This window comes from Peromyscus maniculatus, chromosome 6, assembly GCF_049852395.1.
Source record: "Peromyscus maniculatus bairdii isolate BWxNUB_F1_BW_parent chromosome 6, HU_Pman_BW_mat_3.1, whole genome shotgun sequence".
Taxonomy (NCBI): Eukaryota; Metazoa; Chordata; class Mammalia; order Rodentia; family Cricetidae; genus Peromyscus; species Peromyscus maniculatus.
In genome coordinates, this window is record NC_134857.1 from 47,588,727 (window position 1) to 47,609,753 (window position 21,027).

At 41.6% G+C, this 21,027-nt stretch overlaps 1 protein-coding gene and 1 long non-coding RNA gene across 6 annotated transcripts in view; one reads left to right on the top strand and one right to left on the bottom strand.

Annotated features, from left to right (window-relative positions):
- Positions 1-21,027, bottom strand: part of Veph1 (ventricular zone expressed PH domain containing 1) — a 228,359-nt gene that overhangs the window by 112,326 nt on the left and 95,006 nt on the right. For 4 of the 5 annotated variants that reach the window (XM_076574202.1, XM_006972627.4, XM_076574200.1 and 1 more), the window contains one exon: positions 11,219-11,439. In XM_076574202.1, the coding sequence (XP_076430317.1) occupies positions 11,219-11,439 (221 nt within the window). Of the gene's footprint in view, positions 1-8,552; positions 10,676-11,218; positions 11,440-21,027 lie in introns of those variants that run through there. The other variant, XM_076574203.1, reaches the window with a different exon arrangement.
- LOC143273859 (uncharacterized) lies at positions 6,464-8,183 on the top strand. Its single transcript, XR_013052091.1, has 3 exons — positions 6,464-6,634; positions 7,129-7,217; positions 7,906-8,183. It is a non-coding gene; the product is annotated as an uncharacterized LOC143273859 (long non-coding RNA).

A 21,027-nucleotide genomic window follows, 5' to 3' on the forward strand; every position in this document is an offset into this window, starting at 1 on the left:
TAGCTCAAAGTGTCATGTAACATGGTGGATCGGACAGTGTAGCCCATATAGTATTGGCTTGGAAAATTCTAGCGGTTAATCCCTAGGTGTTGCTGTCCATTGTGAACTTTGACACTGAGAGGTGGCCTGAGCCGGTGGTGCTAAACTTTGAAGGTAAGTGCCTGCTCAAAGCCAGGGAAGACTGTGAAAGCCCTCCTCCGCAGTGGCATCCTAAAGCATGTACGCCGAAGGAGAGCAAGGCTCATGGTGTGTGAGCATGTAGGAACTGGCGTAAAGGTAGAGTGGATGTGTAAAACTTCTGAACTTCAAGAACAAGTTCTGAAGGCCGGGCTGGCAGCACACACTTGGAATCCCAGCACTAAGGAGGTTGAGGTCGGAGTTAGAAGTCAGTCTCGGTGACACAGCAAGTTCCCTGTCAACCTGGACTAGAGATTGGGGGTGGGGAGGGGGGGAGAGTATTAATTCTGAACAATTGTAGACATTGAGAATTCCCTGCAATCAGAAGGAAAATACTAAGCTCCAATACAAAGAAATGGTCTCCTTAACACAGACGCTCAGTCGTTTGTACATTCTCAGCCCTTCAGTCAATCAGAGAGACGTAGGGAAGTAAGGTGATCTGGAAAAAACGCAAAACCCTTGCTCATGTTCCTCAAGTGGGGGCTGCAGACCAACAACTCCAAGCCCTTGGAGCTCATGGGAGTCAGAGTGTCCTCCCCAGACCCACAAAATCAGAATGATCATTGAACAATCCCGCCACATTCCCTGCAGCCAACCCTGGTGTTATCTGCCATGCGTACAGATTGGAGCAGCACACATCGATCACAGGAAGAACAGATTGGAGGTGGCTCGGGGCAGAAGGCCTGATGTAAGACAATCTGCGCATCATTTGGAGTCGACAGACTTTACTGTCCGACCCATTTGGGGTCTCTGTAAATTCCAGGGTGAAGTTATTATTATTATTATTATTATTATTATTATTATTATTATTTTAGCTTTCACTATCAACAGATACTGGTGCTGATGCACCCTAAATCTGCAGTCAAGATTCCGGAGTTGAGAGTGGGCATATGGGGAGCCATGGTCCCCAGAACAGGAGGTGGCCCCCGTCTGTCACATGGCAGTCTGGATGTGACACAAGTTTTGAAATTTGAAAGGAATGCAGAGCAGCGATGCCACCTCGATGCTCTGAGTTAGAATGGAACTACGGAGGAAGGGTACCCATCTTTTTCTAGACTGTCCTGCCTGGGAATAGGAGCAGGCAATGGGCTGGCAGTGAGCTGTCAGCTATGAAGACATCACAGGATGTGTCACTGGGAGAGCAAGAAAAAACGTTCAATGCCTCCTTCTTGATATTCCTCAATCATCACACGTGGCCCACTTTGCATAGGCAGAAGCCCACTGTTTGACTTGCTGTGGCTGTGGCCCAATACAGACAAGAGACAACTAATGGAAGGAAGTGTATTTCAGCTTGAAGTTCATGGGGAGCCTGTCCACCATGGCTATGAAAGGGATGGCGGCAGGAGCTGAGAGCAGCTGGGCACTGGTATATTCAGGAAGCAGAGAGTGACCAGCAATTGGGGTCTAGCTAGAGAGCCTTGGGGCCTGCCCCCAGGGACACACTTCCCCCAGTGAGGCTCCTAGAGGTTCCATAGACTTCCCACACAGCACCACAAGCTGGACTAGGTGTTAAACACATGAGCCTTAGGGACCCAAAGCACTCTGTATTTACCCAGCATTGGCGGAATGTCAATAGTTGAAAACATGTCACTGACTGAGCTTAGGTGAGAACTCCATACACTCATCAGGACAATTTCTAGCTCATTTAGAATTCAGCACTTACCTATGGAAAAGTCTAGCTAAGAGACTTATGCTGCCAGCTTAAAAGAAAAAAAGGTATACTTTCACCATATATATATATATATATATATATATATATATATATATATATATGCTATTAAGACTGGTTTTTGTGAGACCTTTTACCAGCACATGTGAGACCTTTTACTAGCAAGTCTTTTTTTCTTGGAGTCCCAGAGGAAAGACTAGGGAGTAAAATGTTGGATGCTAAGGAGCACCCTCAGATTGGTGTAGGCAGCTTCCCTGAGGATGGATCTCAGCACTTTCCAAGCTACTTGTGGCAAATAACTGTTTACTGTTTTTATTTTCATAAACCAAGGACCCATGTTTCTGTAAGTCAGTACAGTACAGTACCAGAGAAATGTAATGGCTAAACAAAGCTTGCAGGGTCTACTGGCCATGTGCTCAGCTGCTATAGTAATGCCATAATTGCTGTGAATGTTCCAAGTTCTGTTCCGCTTCTGTAATAACTTTGGGGTGATCTGCTAAGAAAGAGTTTGCAAATGAGCACTTCTCTGTGGGCCATGCTCCAGGCAGCTCCGAGTATTCGAAAGTCACTACCCTAACGCTCACCTGGCACAGAATGAAATGTGAATACTACCAGTTAACATTTACTGTGGGCCTTTTTATCCATAGGCAATAGATATTCTAAATCCAGTCTATCTGTGATCTTTTATCTTTAGTTTTGCTTGACAGGGGTTCAGTTACATCAAATGGAAAATCTCAGAAACAAACAAATCAATGAATGTCAAATTGAGCATCATTCTGAGTGGTAGGATGAATTTTTATACCATCTTGTTCTGTTTCATCCAGGACAAGTAATCATCCTTTGCCCAGAATATCCATGACTATGTAGTGTATACTATACTACCCCATTAGTTATCATATCAATTCTTGTACTGTTAAAATGCTTGTATTTAGGTAACTCTCTTTTTACTTTATAAGGGCTCTAAAGCACAAGAATAGTTATTTCCTCAATTGAACAAGCTAAAGATGTGTTAGCGATTTGTGCTCACCATGATGTGCTTCCTTTAGTGAAAAGGCAAAGAAAGTACAATAAGATGTGAGAGGGTGAGAGAAACCCTCTAATACTATATTGTCATGATTGTTCTATTTTATTATGTCATTAATTGTTATTAATCACTTACTGTGGCTAATTACTAAAATAAATTTTATTATAGAGATAGATGTATATAGATAAGTTCACACTGATTGGGAAGATAAGTATTTGCCTTCCTTTAGCCCCAACTGAAAAGACGTTCAAAACTCAGAAAACACCACACAAATGGTAATTTTAGAATTCAGACATCATGGATGGACCAAAGCAACAAGGGCCATTTCCTGAAGCAAAATATCAAGCAGCTAGGTAACCAGGGTCTACTGAGTCCGTGCAGAACGTCCAGCACCTCAGATGGGTAGGAGAAGGTCAAGCCTCCGTGACATCTCCCACAAGTGCCCTTTCCCTCCTCCAGGCTAGAACCTGGGTCTTCTCTGCCTTGTTTGAAATGGAACACCAGGCCATGGGCGCTCCACAAAAGCCTGTGATTTGAACACTGTGGTCCTGGGTCTCCTGGCAAGGCTGCAGCTGTGTTACTCACACTCCAGGCAGGACCACCACCATTCCCATCCCCCTTGTCTACACCCAGCAGAGCCTGCCCTGCTGGAGTCTCACACCCACTGGCCTTGCTCCATCGTCTCCAAAGCTGATAATGGCGGCTCCCATCCATGTCTCTTGCTAATAAATGAATTCCTGGAATACCTTTAAAGACCTTCCCGTAGTCCTAAGTACTGGTTAAGGAAGGAAGACCAATGAAGTAAATGAACAACACATGGGACATAAATGGTACCACATGTTAGCTGCAACCTCTTTGGGATGAAGCAGGGCAAAACCTGAGGTGATTACTTCATATGTATGGAGAGGTCACAGCAACCACACAACCATCACAAAAGGCTGTCAGGATTTTCTTCTGATACAGGACATCTCTAGATGGAAAAGATGCACTCTTTTCTTACGGAAACCCCAGTTTCATCGTCAGATGTTATCTTAGCAGGGTGGAAGTACCTTCAACTTTTCCTAGCAGGGGCAATACGGTCCAGAATGTCACATGGTTTTAATTATGTCCTGGAACTACTTGTGGCAATTCCTTGAGCCTACAGTTGGTCTCAAAAAGTCAGTTTTTTTCCTTTGTGTAAACATACCTTGCCTTTTTAGAAAAAAAATGGAGTTTTATCATCATCATCATCATCATCATCACTATATTTCTTCTGAATACCAGCTCTCTAGTTTGGAGGCAAGTAGGACACAAAGAGATACCTAGTGCTCTGGGAGCTAGAGAGATGGAGGAAAGTGGAATCATGGGAATCAGAAGAAAGTTGGATCAAGGGAATCAGAGGAAAGCAGGATCATGGGAATCAGAGTGGGATCAGAGGAAAGTGGGATCATGGGAATCAGAGTGGGATCAGAGGAAAGTGGGATCATGGGGAAGAATGGGTGGAAAGACCTCATAGAGAAGTGGTACCAAACTGCAGTTGTAGGGAACTACAGCCTTTCATGGGAAGAGAGGAATGAAGAGGGTATTCTAGAATGTGATGGAAAAAAGGAAGCAGAACTGGTCTGAATTTTGGTAGGAATATGCAGAAGTCACCTGAGACAATTCCTTTGATTTACATAAATGCTGTGTTTATTATAAATCTCATCCACACTAAAATCTGAGAAAAGACTAAAGGAAGAAACAAAAAGAAGCTTCGTGAATTACTGCCTCATATTTATGCAGAAATTACTGCAGGACTACAGGGGGAGTGTAGGTTGAGTAGAGGCTTGAATTTTGTGCTAGTTTATTTTTATTTTTTGTTTATGTGTATGTGTGTGAGCCCATGTGGAGTTTGTGTGTACCATGTGCATAGAGGAGCCCATGGAGACCAGAAGAAGGGATTGGATCCCCTGGAACTGGAGATACAGAAGGTTATGTGCTGCTATGTGGGTGCTGGGAACTGAACCCAGGTCCTCTGAAAGAGCAATAAGTACTCTTAACCACATCTCTCCAATTCCTCTTTCTTCTAGGGGAACTTACTCCATTATGCTTTAATATGAAGCCTCTACAATTCTGATGTACATTAAGATATATTCTTATGATGATTAAATAAAATGGGACTGGGGAGAGAGAGAGAGAGAGAGAGAGAGAGAGAGAGAGAGAGAGAGAGAGAGAGAGAGAGAGAGAGAGAGAGCTTAGCAGTTAAAAGCACTGGCTCCAGCTCCCAGAGCACTAGGTATCCAGAGGGCCTTGCCACATACTGGTTCATCACCATCTGTAACTCCAGTTCCAGGAGATCCAATGCCTTCTTTTGGCCTCTGTGGGCATTGAGTGCACATGACACACAGAAAACATTCAGGCAAAACTCTCACACACACAAAATAAAAATAAAGGAAAAGAGATTAAATAAAATAATATTGTTAGTTGTTTTAAGCTTGATTAGATCTATTAGCAACATTCCTGGCAAAGATGTAGACGAGTGGTCCTCTGTTCTCTGTGGTTTCTGTCCTCGAGCCAGTGAAGGATCATCATTCTCAAGTTGTCACCGTGAGAGTGTGTCCATGTCCCATGCCTTGGGAGGGAAATGTATTATGGCCTCTCTCTTGGGCTAGCTCTCTTTCACATTTGCAGCTCTCCTTAATAGACACTTCACCGTTATGGCATCTCGGCATCCCGTGGTTTCCATTGTGGCTTAGATCTCATCTTCCCAGCTTCATTCTCAGGGCTGCCTTACAGAGAACAGAGCCCTGCCAACCGCTGCCTGGCTGCACCCACTTTCTGAAATTCTGAAAGATGACCTCATGACCCGCCTCTCTCTTGCAATCTTCATGCCTGCAAAGCCAATACCATATGGACAACGCTGCCAGGTGACGTTGCCAGTTTAAGATCTAGCCTGGCTCTCTTAGACCACAGCTTCAGGAGCCTTCAAAGCTGACCCTCAGCTGGGTGGTGGCGGCGCAGGCCTTTAATTTAATCCCAGCACTTGAGAGGCAGAGGCAGGCAAATCACTCAGTTCGAGGCCAGCCTGGTCTAAAAAGCTGTCCCTAGGAAAACATTTCCTTAGGTGATCATTAAGAGATCCAAGGTCAGGCTCTGCCCTTTCATATATATTTGCCCTGCACACTTAAGAACCTTCAGCGAGTGAGGGCTTGACCTTGGCACTTTCCTGTTTTCCAGCACAAAGTTCAGGAGTTCCCTTACCATGCTAAACTCGTCAGCAGTTCTAACGGCCTTCTTTGTACAACCCTCCTTATTTGCAACATTAAAATTCTTTCATGCTTCTTTCCTTGTCAAACTGTATATTCTTCCAGAATTCTCTTCTTTACTTGCTGTTTTCTCTCACTGTAGACAGGAGTAGTGAGCAGTAGCCATAATAATAATTAAAAAAAAAGTCTGAATGCTCTCCTGTCTTGGAATTTTCTCCACCAAAAAGGAATCATCCATTACTTTTGCATTTAGCTCCAGTTACATTGTCATGATGTGAACAGAATAAAGGCAGATTATTTGCTAAGATGTGACCTGAATGGCCTCTAGCTCACTTCCCAGCAGAGCCCTGTTATAGGGCTCTGAAATGCCATGATTCTGGCCTCCATTGTCTGCACTCTTCATGGCATTCTAATCTTCCAAATTCCCACCAGAAGATCCCACTTAGCTCTGCTTACAGAATTCTTGGGCTTCTCTGGTCTATAGCTTCAAACTCTTCCACATTCCTCCTACAAACCAATTCCAAAAGCTTATGGACTGCGGTAAGGTTTATCACAGCAATAGCCTCACTTCAGGGTACCAATTTTTGGCATGAGTCACTCATCTTGTTGATGTGACAAAAGTAAGTAACAAACACAACTTAAGGCAGGAAGGGTTTGTTTAGGCTCAGAAACAGACCTTTGTGGTGGGAACGGCATGGCAGAGGAGCACGAGGCAGGCAGTCATGCTGCGTTGGTGCTTAACAAAGATGGATGAGTTGAATGCTGGTTCTCAGATCAACTTCTCCTTTTCAGCCCAGAGCTCCAGCTCTTAGGATGGTGCATCTACCATTCAGGGAGTGTCTTCTCTCAGTTAAACTTTTATTTTTTCCAACAACCTCATAGACTTACCCAGAAGCATGTTTGCATGGTGATTTAAAATCCAGTCAAGCTGACCCAAAAGATTAACCATCATGCCATCTATCCTACACTAGTTTTATACCTTCCTAATTTGTTTTGGCTATAGTTTTCTTCTTCTTCTCATTTTTAACTTTAAGGCGTGCTTCTTTAAGACAAAAGAGAGACACAGCTGACATCATTACCACTAAGACAACAGGAGAGCAAGTTCCTATTTAACTAAGCAAAGGTGGGAATCATTTTGTCATGGACTTTTTCTTACAAACAACTTTCTTTCCTCTACGACTCCAATGGCGTTGGCTTGGCTCTAGGCACCAAAGGTCACATCTAAGGGAAGAGTTAGTCCGCCACCACCAGTCCTGGACTGGAGACGGTGTTCCTGTCCTCTTTCCTTCTGCTCCTCACTATCACCACCCTCACCCCTCTCATCCTTTCTCCTCTTTACTTCCCTACCCCTCTTTACACAGTTTTCATTCCTCCAAGTTTCCATGTCCAAGTGGGGCTCAAGTCTGACCTCCTGCTAAGAACACGTGTGACGAATTGTCCCCTTCTCCTGATGCTGGATCAGAGCCGCCTCTCTTGTGCCGAACGTGCTTGGTAAAGGCATCTGCTTCTGCCTGATTTCTTAAACTGAATGGGAGGGTCGGGAGAAATAACTGGCAACAGCCAAAGTTTTGTGAAGGTGCAATGGCAAAAATATCAACTGAAGATCAGACATGTGGGACTGGAGAGATGGCTCAGTGGTTAAGAGTGCTGGCTGCTCTTCCTGAGGTCCTGAGTTCAATTCCCAGCAACCACATGGTGGCTCACAACCATTCGTAATGAGATCTGGTGCCCTCTTCTGGCCTGCAGGCATATATGCAGGCAGAACACTGTATACTTACTTAATAAGTAAATAAATCTTTTTAAAAAATCAGGCATGTAACAACTCTGAGGTGCTTCTGGCAATGCTTATCAGGGCTGCATGCACAACTTCACGGGAGCCTTGGTTTTGAACATACAACACACGTACTTGCACTGTGCATTCGTCACACCACTTGCCACCAGCAAATGCTGCTTGAAATGTCTCAGCTAAGGGTCAAGACTCCGGTATGTTTTTATTCTGTGTGCAAAAGTTTTCTCTTCTTATATAAACATGATGGCTTAATTATGAAAACAGAGACGTTCAGTATCTTCCTACCGTCATCTCTCAGCACACGACTATCAAATTACTATCTTTGGATTGCATCGTGTTGGCATGTTTAGTTTTAGAAATTCCTATTTGAAAACCCAATGAGTTTCATAAAAAACAGTACATCCTGATTTGGTATTTGGACAGAATTTCCATATCTGAAATGGACCTATATGAACTTCTGTCTTTCTGTACTATGTGTTCATGTGAAGTGGCATTTCAGTATTGATAATTATAAATTGAAAATAATGATTAACTCTAGAGAACATTAGAGATGTTCTATGCCTGGCAGAATTAAATATTCAACCAAAGTTTAATTCTTTCTGTAAAAATAAACAAGGCCACCTCTCTCATTAGTATGCGAATCTGCTTTAATTGCCAATAAACAATAAAATTATATATATATATATATAAAGATTTGTCTTATAAATTTCTTTGTGATTTATTATCATTGTTTGATTTGTATATTCATTTGAATGCATGCATATATAAATACACACACAACACAGGGTCACAGAAACTTCTTATCTATAAAGAAGTTTCAAGTAGAAAAAGCTTGAGAAGCTGTGATCTACTGAAATGGTCACTGAACACAATGATTGCTGGGGAACTGCTCAGCCAGTCACACATTCACAAAGAACACACTCTCTCCTTCCCCAGTTTTGACAGGGTCTGACAGGCAAGCCGCCCAATGGTTAAGGGCTGCCCCGAAGGCCACAAAGGGCATGCCATTTGCAAAAGTATAGGTCTCTTTTCCTAACTCGTTAGTCATCTTGTCAATGGAGAGTCGACTCCTTCTTTGTTTCTCCAGAATTGATTTCAAAATTTAAATGCTCTGCTTGGTTCTGTCATTTAGGCTTCCTTGGCTTTTATTTAAATACACACACATTTTAGAGACAGAGGAAATGGGGAAAATGCAAACAGGCTCACCTGCTGCCCTTTACAAAACTCACCCAATTTATTCAGAATCTTTCTGGCAAGAGGAAGGCTCATCTGCTTTGGTTTTTTTCATTCTCTCTGGGATGCTAATTGTTTTTCTTTTGATAGTCTTGTTGTTTTGGCCTGAAGTCTAAAATCTGGCCTGCTGAGCTGTGTGTCACATTTGTAAATTAGCTGACATCTGCTTTGAGTTTTTATCATCTTTAATTTTCTTTCAGGATCGCTTCCCTTGTTCATTTTCTCTTTAATTGTAAGAATCAGGTTTTTGTCTTTGCCTTATACAAAAGTATAGACCTTTCTGCTTTGGGGGCATGGACTCAAATGGGTGGAATCACATGGTCCCAAGGAAGACTATTCAGGGAACACATGCTGGGAGAGAAGCCTTAGCAACCGCCCCAGAGAGGATGAGCTTTGGACACAAAAGGCTAGCTGTCCACACCACACTTCTGAGGTTCCCACTGAATAATTACAATCTGTTAGAAGGAGATTGACAGCAAGGGTTGAACTGGGAGAAATATTTTGAACTGAGAGAGGCCGAGGTGGTGGACATATGTGGGATGAATGCTGACTTTTTATTTATCTTTTTCAGTGCTGGAGAGTGAAACCAGGACTTCACATGCAAGGAAAAGCTCTACTGAGCTACATACCCATGCCTCCCTCCCTTCCTCCTGTCCCTTCTTCCCTTCGTTTTTTCCCTTTCTCCCCCTCACTTCCTTTACTTCCTTCTCTTTTTCTTTTTTATCTCAGGGGGAAAGACAGTAAAGGGAGTATTATTGCTAATAGGACTGGGGTTATTTATCAAAGATTAATTACACTGTTAAATTATTGAGCACCACAGCCTTGTAACTTTTCCCCACTTTATAGGAAGCTTTCACACACACAAGCTCAATGATGTTTGTTGGCAACATGTCCCCTGGCCAGGGCCTGTGCATAAGCTTTTCTTCTGGCAAGTGTGACCATAATGACTGGAAGAGGTAACAAGCAGGTTGGCTGTGCACAGAATATAAAAATTTTCCTCAATACCAGGTGCAGAGACTCCATGGCACATTTCTGAAACTATATCATAAACTTATTTGTCAGTGGCTTTGGAGTTTCATATAGTTTATTGGATGCTACATAAAAGTCAAGGGTGTGCTATTTTTGAATGGTATATGTACATAGCAGTGGTTCTCAATTGGAGCACTTTTTGTCTCCTAAGGACATTTAGAAATGTCACAGACAAGTTCACAGTCACAACCCAGAGAGGAGACTGGTGCTAGTACCTAGTAAGTAGGCACTTGGGTTTCTGATAAATACTTTATAGTGCATAAGATAGCCCCCACAAGAATAGGAAGGGCTAGCTGGGTGCACTGAATTCACTCTCACTCTTCAGTTGTAATCGCCCTCTTTCCAACCCAGCCAAGTTGTGGCAGCTCATTCACAACCATCACCCATAGTGTCCATTGATGTGTACTGTCTTTCCCTTGCTTGATCTGGCTTTGTCATCTTCTTGCCGGGACAGTCTCTGTACTGAGACTAGAGAGACCTTGAAATGGGTTCTGACTTCACCCCACCATGCACCAATCTCACAGTGATTCCTACAGGATAAAATGGAAACTTCTTAGAAAGGTATACCAAGCCCACCATGTCTCATCCCTGCCTCCACTTCATCATCATTCCAAATGTTGCTCTTCTTGTAGCACATACTTCACTTATACAAAATGATGCCCATTTCAAGAGCGACAGACATGTCACCAAAAAGACCGTCTGGAGCAATCTGGTTATCTCCTAAGACTCGGTCCAAAATGTCTCTTACTCTAGGAGATGTTTCTTGATCCCAATTTTACCCCTCCTTCTTCCATATACAGGTAGACTCCCCCATCTCATTGTTCTTCAAATTCTTTGAACCCATCTTTATTAGTATATTCTTCCTCTAGCCTCTAATTTTATTCTCTGATTATTTAACTATCCAACCTACTGGACCTCTCTGCTTAGATTCCTGATTCAGAATAAACAAGTATCAAATGCTTACTGAGTCAATAAAGGAGAGCGACCTGGCATTGCCACTTGTGCTTCATTCTATTTCTTTGTCATAGTCTGCATTTCCTCCAGACTTTGGCTATATTGGTTTCTATAGATACCTGCCATTCCCAGCCGCGCTGTTTTCCAGTCGTCGGGAAAGCAGCTTGGCAATGTTGGTGAAGCTGTTGCTCATTCGGAAGATGTCCCTGCTGTGAGGGCCCAGGATGGAGGAGAAGGCATCAGTGATGCTCTTGATTTCCAGCAGGAGAATATGATGAAACGAGTGCTCCATGTTAGCCAGCTGGCTCACCAGGTATCGTAAGCAGCTCCTGGCTCTTTCCTGCCAACAACAAGGAGCAACAACAGACGTCTGTATGATAATATAATATCAAAGTTCCATGAACTCGATTCCTTTAAAGAAGTACGGGCGGTATTGGTAATGTAGGCACTTTTGAAGACATCACACTTGTGTGAACTCGTGATATGCCATGTATCACAGAGACATTGTCCATCCCCAACTTAGAGTCAGAAGATAGAAGTGGGGTATCTTCATCACACGCCAGGCCCATCTTAGAAGTTAGGAACACAGCACGAAAGGAAAAGGGTGGAAATCTACTGTCATGGCGAAGCAGACAGTGAACAAAATACCCATGTAAAAAACAGTGTGTTGGATGGAGAAATGTGCCGCAAAAAAAACAAAAATGAAGCAGGAAGAGGAGACCCTGGGAAATTAATATTAAATAGTGCACTAGACACATCCCAGAGAGAAAGTAACATTCAAATTCAATGAAGTTTTTTTTTATCATTGAAATCCAGCATGCTCAGAAACCTTAGTGATAATTAGAGTAAAATTCATCTTGCTTTGACATAGGGTAGAAGGTAAACCCAGGAGCCAGGCCACATAGGATGTGATATTTTATTTATTGTTTGTCTCACTGACAAGTGTAACTTCAAACTTCATGTATGCTCCTTAGCTTCAGAATCAGGTTCTACTTTAGCATCCTAGAAAGTCATTCCACAAATACTTAAGTATCCCTATGGCTCTCTGGAGAGGATTTCCTGGGCCGCAGATGTAGATCAGTTGCTACAGCAATTTTGTAGCACATGTGAGGCCCTGGATTGACCTAGGGATTCTCTTTCCACCCCCCACTCCAAAACCTTTCTCATCATAAAAAAATTAGAACATTCTTTTCTTAGAAGCATTTGTCTTCCTGGCAGTGAAGGTGACTGTGTGGATGTTTGCTGAAATCAGCCTCATTCTGAATGATCCTCTGGCATCCAAACAGAGCTGCAGGGAGAATTAATCACATTTCGGGAACAAGAAAAATTCTAACTGCTTGGGACCCTGCATATGAATCCACGCCAACCTCACATCATTTGTTCTGAAACCTTGGAGCGCATCCAGGTTCCTCACCGGGGTAACAGATGTGATTCTGGATGAGAAAGTGTGATGTTAGGGTAAGAAGCGGGTTATGGAATTCTGATTTCTTTCTCAGCGCCAAAGTATTTCGTCTCTGAGGCTTAGTGGCCACATCATGTGCTTTCAGTCTTCCCACAGTGGGGCAAGGTCAGCGGCACCTGTGTGTCATAATGTGGGCCATTCACTTATCCACTCAGACACAGACTGTTTATTATTAGAATAAAAATAGTAGATACACAGGGCAGTTAGTCCAAGTGTCAAGACTATCTCACACGCTCCTTAGTACTCATGGGATCCTCTGAATGACACTGTGAGGTAAGTAATGAGATGGCACATGGGGAAGAAACAGGACAGACTAATATACTCACAGCCACATACCCTCCCCATCTCTGACCAGTGTGCCCTGGCTGGCTATGGCACCAGCCCTTCCTACACAGAACCAAGACCACAAGTCCATCCCCTTTGTGGTCTCTCATCACAGTTATGCAGTTCACTTGATTTACATAATAAACATCATAAACACTCTGTAAATACAAAAATATGCCAGCAATTTTCAAACCTTTTTGTTTGTAGGGCACCTTACCTCTTTTTTAAATGCTTGAAGTTCCCAAAGAGCTTTTGTTTGTCTGGGCTGTATCGATATTTGCCATTTACAAACTAAAGTGATAAATTAGAATCACCAATTCATTTAGATTTGTTTATGAAAAAAAACCTCATTCTCCGAAACAGAACTTTTGCAAATCTCTATAGTATAGTAATTGTTCACATGGACAAAAAACTGTATTCTCATATCTGTTCTTTACCTGCTGCATTATATATGGCCTCACATAGATTATATAGTTGGAAAAATTAAGATTATTTTCAAAATAGGTTTGATAATTATGCACATTCCTCATGGATAGTACATGAAAACTCAGTAAGTGGTGGTAACAATGTGCAATATTAATATTTCTGTACTGTTACATTAAAACCCATCTCGTAGTTTTAATGGGTCTTTTTACCCCTGCATGATATTGTAACATTAAACATTGAATATTTAGCAAAACTTCAGTTCACTGAATTAGGCATATCTTCCAAATGTAGATTCATTTTCTTCTATAAGATCAGGAAACATTGCACTTGACGGAGCAGGAAAGGGTTCACGGGTTCCCACCCCCAGGAAAGGAAGGAGCTACTGGCAATTGATGGCTTTAAGCAAGGGAGAGAGAGTTGATGGTTTTCTTTCAGTGTAGCCCACACTCCAGTGGATTTCCCAACACCCACGTCTATAGCGGCAGCGCAAAATGACTCAATGGGTTATTGACAGAAAAAAGAGGACATAATGTTGGGAGAGTGTGAGAGTGAGGATTGGAGCTGGGAGGAGTCACAGAGAGGAGTAGGGGAAAATATGAAAAAAACATTGTGGAAGGGCATGTGTAAAATTATCAAACAATTAATGAAGATATTGTAAAAGGAGAAAACAAACAAACAAACAAAAACAAACTCAACTCTCAACTGTTCACATGACCATGCTTTTTATCAGGAAAGCTCTTGCACTAGGGGAACCACTATGTTTAGAGTGGTGGTTATCAATTTTCATAATTCTAATTTTCACTCCAACTTCAGATTTTTATCACTGGCAACTGATACAGCTGTCGGTCTGTGTCCACGATTTCCATATCTGGGGATTCAACCTACTGCAGATTAGAACACTCAAGGGGGAAACTGGCATCTGTGTTGCACGTGTGCAGCCTGTTCTCATCATTGCTCCCTAAGCACCTTGGCAAGAAGATGGTCCTCACGGCACTTACACCGGGTTAGCTGTTCTAAGTAATTTAGAAACAATATGACACACAGGAGAGGATGAGCACATTAAGTGGTGTTTTCTGTAATGGAATCAAGTACTCTTGCATCTTGATATCCACAGTCTACTAATCCTCTCCACACACACTTTTTGTTGTAATAAAATGCCAGACTGGAATCAACTTAAGACAAGGGTTTATTTGAGCTTATAGTTCAAGGAGATAATACAGTCTGTATATATGAATATAATCCGATACATTGTATTATCATTCTGGAAATAGGAAAATGACAGGATTAGGGGCCAGCTAAGAATGTGAAAGCCTGTCCCCAGGCACCCAACTCCTCCAGTTAGACCCCACTTAACTAACCCCCCTTCACACACCAAGTAGAGGACTGTAACAGTCAGGGTTCTCCAGAGGAATAAAACATGTAGAATGGATCTATCTATCTGTCTGTCTATCTGTCTGTCTATATATATGTAGTATGTATGTATATGTGTATACTTAAAGGGGGTTCAGCTAATCTAATAATAGCTGCCTATGAACAGAAGGTCCAAGAATCCAGTGGATGTTCATCCCACAAGGCTGCATGTCTTTGCTGGTCTTCAGTATACTCAGAAATCCCAAAGAAGTGGGCTGTAATGCCAGAAAAGGAATGGACTTGCTAGTGAGAGCAAGAGCAAACAGAGAGACAGAGAGATAGAGACAGAGAGAGAGAGAGAAACAGAGACATACAGAGACAGACAGACAGAGATAGAGACACAGAGAGAGAAACAGAGACAGACAGAGACAGAGAGACAGAGAGAGCTTCCTTCTTGAATGTTCTTTATATAGGCTGCCAGCAGAAGCTATGGTCCAGATTAAAAGTTAAATTTTCTCACCTCAAAAAATCTGGATTAAGAGTGTATCCTCCCACACCAAAAGATAAGAATTAGAAATAGGCCTTCATTGAACTAAGAAAAACATCCCTCACAGATATGCTCAGTCATTTGGGTTTTAGTTAATTCCAGATGCAGTCAAGTTGACAATCAAGAATATCCACCACAGTCTGCTCCTTGTCAATTTGATACACAATCATATCTCTTTGATAATTTCCAAATGAAAACAATAACTGTTATAATTATGCCTTTCATGATATAACTGCCCCTCATACAACTGCAAATGCATTATAAATTTAGAATAGGTGGCAATGTCCCTTGAGGGACATTCTTTCAGTATCTCAAACTAAAATATTATAACCACTGATACTCTTAATTGATTTTACATTACACTATAAAGAAATTGAGGAAAGACAACACAATATCTGTGCAAACACATTGTAAACAAAATATGACAGAAATACTCATGCCAGTTATAATCCTTGTTTCTGCAACTAGTCACATGGCCTTAGCTGGCATTTATAACCACCTTCTTCTGCTAATGGAGCCCAAACATCTGGCACCTACATCCACATAAAAACCTAAAAAAGCTTTAAGAAGGTTGTAAACACACAAAAACGAAGCCAAATATGTCTTCCTAGTCTCATGTCTTTCATGTCAGCCACAGTACCAGGAAGCATCTCCTAGCAGTTGCCTATGGGAGGAGCCAGCTGCCAGCCAGCACACACTACTGAGATGCACTAAGCTAAGCTACACAAACAGCGGTAGACGTAATAGTTTAAGATTTATCTCATGTGATCAAAAAACAATACAGATGCTCAATAAAGACAGATTCAGGCAAAAAAAACCCTCTAAATGGGTTATGATATGTTTAAAAACATACATAGGCTTGGGAGGGAAAAGAAAAAGGGTAGAAACAGCCATAGATTAAAACATAGTTTAAAATAATAAAGTCCTTAAAAAAGAAATAGAATAAAAAATATAATAAGCCACATAAAGATGGGAAACATACAGAGAGTCTAGATTCTGTGTATTATTATGTTGCCCTTAGATATTATGATTGCTAATGAAGAAACAACTGCTGCTATGACACATTGGATTATAAAAACTGCTGAATTAAACCAATCTATATATTTTAAAAATGTCTTGACTTCCAAATGAAATTCAAAAGATATGTTACTTTGAGGAAGAGTAACATATGCTTTTATTTCCACAGGAAAGGAGAGGCTGTGAATTCGTTCTGGGTTGATATGGATCAGGTTTGATTGGGAAAGATCTCTAAACATCCTGACTACAACACAAAGAAATAAACCTAGAAGAACTACAAGACACATGATGTATATTTTACCTTTTCAAACATAAAAAAAAATTATCTTTGGCTGACTTATGTACAATGCACAGTCTATACTTGTATTAATGCAGATATGTATGTTACCTCTAAAAGATTATGTATTTTTTCTGGGTAGTGGTGGCATATGCCTTTAATCCCAGCACTTGGGGGTCAGAGCCAGGTGGATCTCTGTGAGTTCTAGGCCAGCCTGGGCTACAGAGTGAGTTCCAGGAAAGGCACAAAGGTACACAGAGAAACCCTGTCTCAAAAAGAAAAAAAAAGTTTATGTATTTTCAGAACAAGGGGACCAGATAACAATAAAAATATATGGTCCAGGTGATCCAACATCTGGAACAGCTTCAAGGCTGCTAGCTGAGATGACCCAGCCTCACATAACACACCAGTCAAGACTTAACAATTATTCTGATTTTCTCAAGGATCCCCCAAAGATTCCAGTGCCTTCAGACAACAGGAAGAAGTCTAGAAAAAAAAGCAGTGCCCACATTCCCAAAAGATGGGTTATGGTTGTTTGTCATCATTTAAGGGGGGTTGGTTAAAAGTTGTTATTGGTCATAGTCAGAAAAAAACAAAACAAAATAGTTAAATTCAAAGATCTTTTTCTAAAGGAAAAAAGGGGGATATGATATAGAAATGATGAGATAAAAGGGTAGATTACTAAACCTACTTTAGCCCCCCCAAACAACTATTAATCTCAAAGTATTTTACATTGGTATGGATTTTATTGATATAAATTTAAGGTTAATTTTGTTATACCATATGTATATTTCTACTCTTGTTTAGGGTAATGTGTTTATGCAGCTCATTTAAAAATGTAATATATAATTATGTAATAATATAATAAATAATTAAGATTAATAGTTATCTATAATAGTCAAACTTATAGTCATCTTAGGTATGTTTTCAAGGTCATACTCAGAAATATTTAGATAGATAAATGGTTTTCAAACACTTCAAAGACCTACAGAATATGGCATTTAACATGTTTAATAACCTAAGGCTTTTCATGACGATGAGACATGTCTGCTCCTGACAGCACCAATTTGCTTCAAAGGAGGATGATGGGCATTGAAGAAATCCCCTATGGAATTTGTTTTCTTCACAGCAAAAGCTAACAATTTGGACAAAGAAACTACCCTTGCCTCAATTGCTGACAGTATATTGTCCAAACTGGACCAGTAGGAACACAAAGAAAGTAACTGCTGAACTTTGTCAAGACAAGGTAGGACAGTCCTTCAAAATTTCCTGCTTCTCAGAAATATCTGTCGGATATACTAGGCCTATAGGCCAAAGCTGGATGCCCTAATGTTACAGAAGAACTTTGGGTGACTGTCCAGGCAGCCAGATGTCTTTGTCATTAGGTAACATTACACCCTTCTGGGGTCTTTGATGGAGCTAATGATTAAATAATTAGACTTAAATATTCCCTTAATTATTTTAAAAGGTAAATTAGGTATAAAACTTTAGACTCAAAAAGATAAGAAAGATAATATTTTCTCTAATTTTGCCAAATATAAATGGACTGGATATTGTAATTTGATAGCTGTTTTTGTTATATATAGTTTTACTATGTTAAAGTTAAAATCTTTTTTAATTAGATGAAAAGGGGGAAGTGTTATGGAATAATCTTTTGGTACATTGTGAAGATGTGTCTTTGCTAAGGCACCTTCTGATTGGTTTAATAAATGAGCTGACTGGCCAGTAGCTAGCCAGGATGTATAGGCAGGACAGTCAGACAGAGTACACTAGGAGAGAGAAGGGTGGAGTCTGGGGAGTCTTGAGAGACAGAGAGAAGCAAGGTGAATGTGCTGTGTTAAAAAAAAGTACAGCCTCATGGCAGAGGGTAGATAATAAATATAGGTTAATTTAAAATGTAAGGATTAGCAAGTAACCAAGCCTGAGCTACCAGCTGAACATTTATAATTAATATTAAGTCTCTGTGCATTTTTTTGGGAGCCAGTGGTCCTGAAAAACTTCCACTTACAACTATCCATTCTGTACTTCCTCCACCTCCAGCAAGCACCTCAGTAGGCCTTGGCTCTTTTCCTGGGAGAGTGACCCACACCTTCATTCCTGAAGTGTCTGTGCCCTTTGTCATCCTGGATCAGGCTGTTGTAGTTTCCCATTGACTTTTATCACAGGACATGGTAGCACCAAGAGATGCCCTAAAGGGTCTCTTGAACTCCAAACATAATTGCCTTACCTTCATTGTGGAGAAGCAATTCAATGTCCCCTTGATAATCTGGATTCAATCACTGCTCCTAACTCTGTTATTCTTTCCTTGGCCTGTTGGCTTAAGGGTATCAGAAACCCAAAGTGGCCAGGGGGAAATCTGAACTTCCAGTTTAATGGAATATTTTCTGTGGCTCCTGGCAGCTCCCAACTCTGGAACCAAAACTTCTAGGACAGCCAAACTTAAAGTAGAGGAAACAGGAAGCAAAATTTTTCCTAGTGGGTCGATAGGAGTGATATTGAGTGGAACTATTCCCATTTCCACCTATTGATTCCTGGACCCATGGATCCTGGCTATGGGAGAAACCACAACATACATTTGATGCTGATTAAAGGCATAGATCACTTTCTGAAAAACACTATCCAGCCCTTCAGGCTGCTGCCACTTAATTGGCCATTCCATCTTTCTATCAGGACAACTGCTTCAAAATGGTGGGGACCATGGTAAGAGTAGTCGAGTCCAAGGTCATGGTTCCACTGTTGCACTTCTCTGGCAGTGAAGTGAATTCCTTAGTCAGAAACAATACTGTGTGGAATACTATGACAATAGATAAGGCATTTTGTAAGTCTACTGATGGTGGCTTTGGCAGAAGCATTACATACAGGAAAAGCAAATCCATAACCATAATAAATATCTACTCAAGTAAAGATAAAGCATTGTCCTTTCCATGGTCCAAAGTAGTCAACCTGCCACCAGGTTGCTGGATGGTCACCCTGGGGAAGGGTTCCAGATCTGGGGCTCAGTATTGGTTTCTGCTGTTGGCAGATCAGGCACTCAGCAGCAGCTGTAGCCAGGTCAACCTTGGTGAGTCTAAGTCCATGTTGTCAAGGTCATACATAATCTGTCACCATGGCCACTTTGTTCATGGGCCCACTGACAGGTATGGCTGTTCATGGGCAATGACAGGAATGGCTGGGGAAAGGGGTTGACTGTTGTCTCAGGATTTCTATGCCTGTGAAAAGACACCATGAGCATGGCAACTTTTATAAAGGAAACCATTTAATTGGCTGGCTTTCAGTTCAGACGTTTAGTCTATTATCATCATGGTGGGAAGCATGGCAGTGTGCAGGCAGATATGGTATGGGAGAGGGAGCTGAGAGTTCTTACATCTTGACTCACAGGCAACAGGAAATGATCTGAGACACTGGGCAGAATCTTGAGCATACATGAGACCTCAATGCCTGCCTCCATAGTGACACACTTCCTCCAACAAGACCACATCTACTTCACAAGGCCACATCTCCTAATAGTGCCACTTCCTTTGGTGGTCATTTTCTTTCAAACCACCACAACTATCCACAGGACAAGTCATCCTATCTACTTGATTATGGAACTCTTTCTAAGCTGCAGTCACCTTTGGATGAGCATTTACACAGGACACAAGTAACTTCACACCTTTCACTCACTTAGAGAGATCTTTCCAAATACTTCTTTCTCAGATATTTTTCTAACCAATTTTCCAAACATACTCTTCCAACTCCCTGACTATCCATTGAATCCATTGACCACAGCCCACGAATCAGTGAGCAATCACACATCTGACCATTTTTCCTTCAAAAAAAAAAATGTATGACCATGTGTACAGCCCGAATTTCTGCTCACTGTGAGGATTTCCCTTCACTGGTGTCTTTCAGGGTTATCCCAGAAAGGGGTTATAATGCTGCAGCTGTCCACTTCTGGGTAGTGCTTGCATGATGTGCAATTACCAGTAAACTAGGCTCTAGTCTTCTCTTCCTCAGTCAACCGATCATAGAGAACACCTCATGAGGTTACAGGTGCATACTTGGCAGCAGATGGCATTGTAACAGGAGTAAAAACCATATGCATTTGTGCAAATTCTTCATGTCACTTGCTTGTGCCTTCAGGACCTGTAGGGCCCAATCATGTATATACTACTTCCACTTGATAATAGATTGTTGCTGTGTACATCCTACTTTAGGACTTGGTGGGTCAGATAACACCCAGCTCATGTGGGGCAGCTCGGGTCACATGGTAATTTGGTGGCTCATTGTCAAATGTTCAGTTTCCACTATGACCCAATAGCAGGCCAAGAGTTGTCTCTCAAAGGGAGAACAGTTGTCTGCAGATGATGGTTGAGCCTTCTTCAAAGTCCCAAAGGTTTCTTCTATGATTCACCTAGAGGGGCCTGTCAAAGGCTCCAAACAGCATCCATATCTACCACTGCTGCCTCAAAGGGTCTGCTGGATCACATGGTCAAAGTGGTAGAACATTCTTAAAAGCAGTCTGGACCTGCTGAAGAGCCTTCTT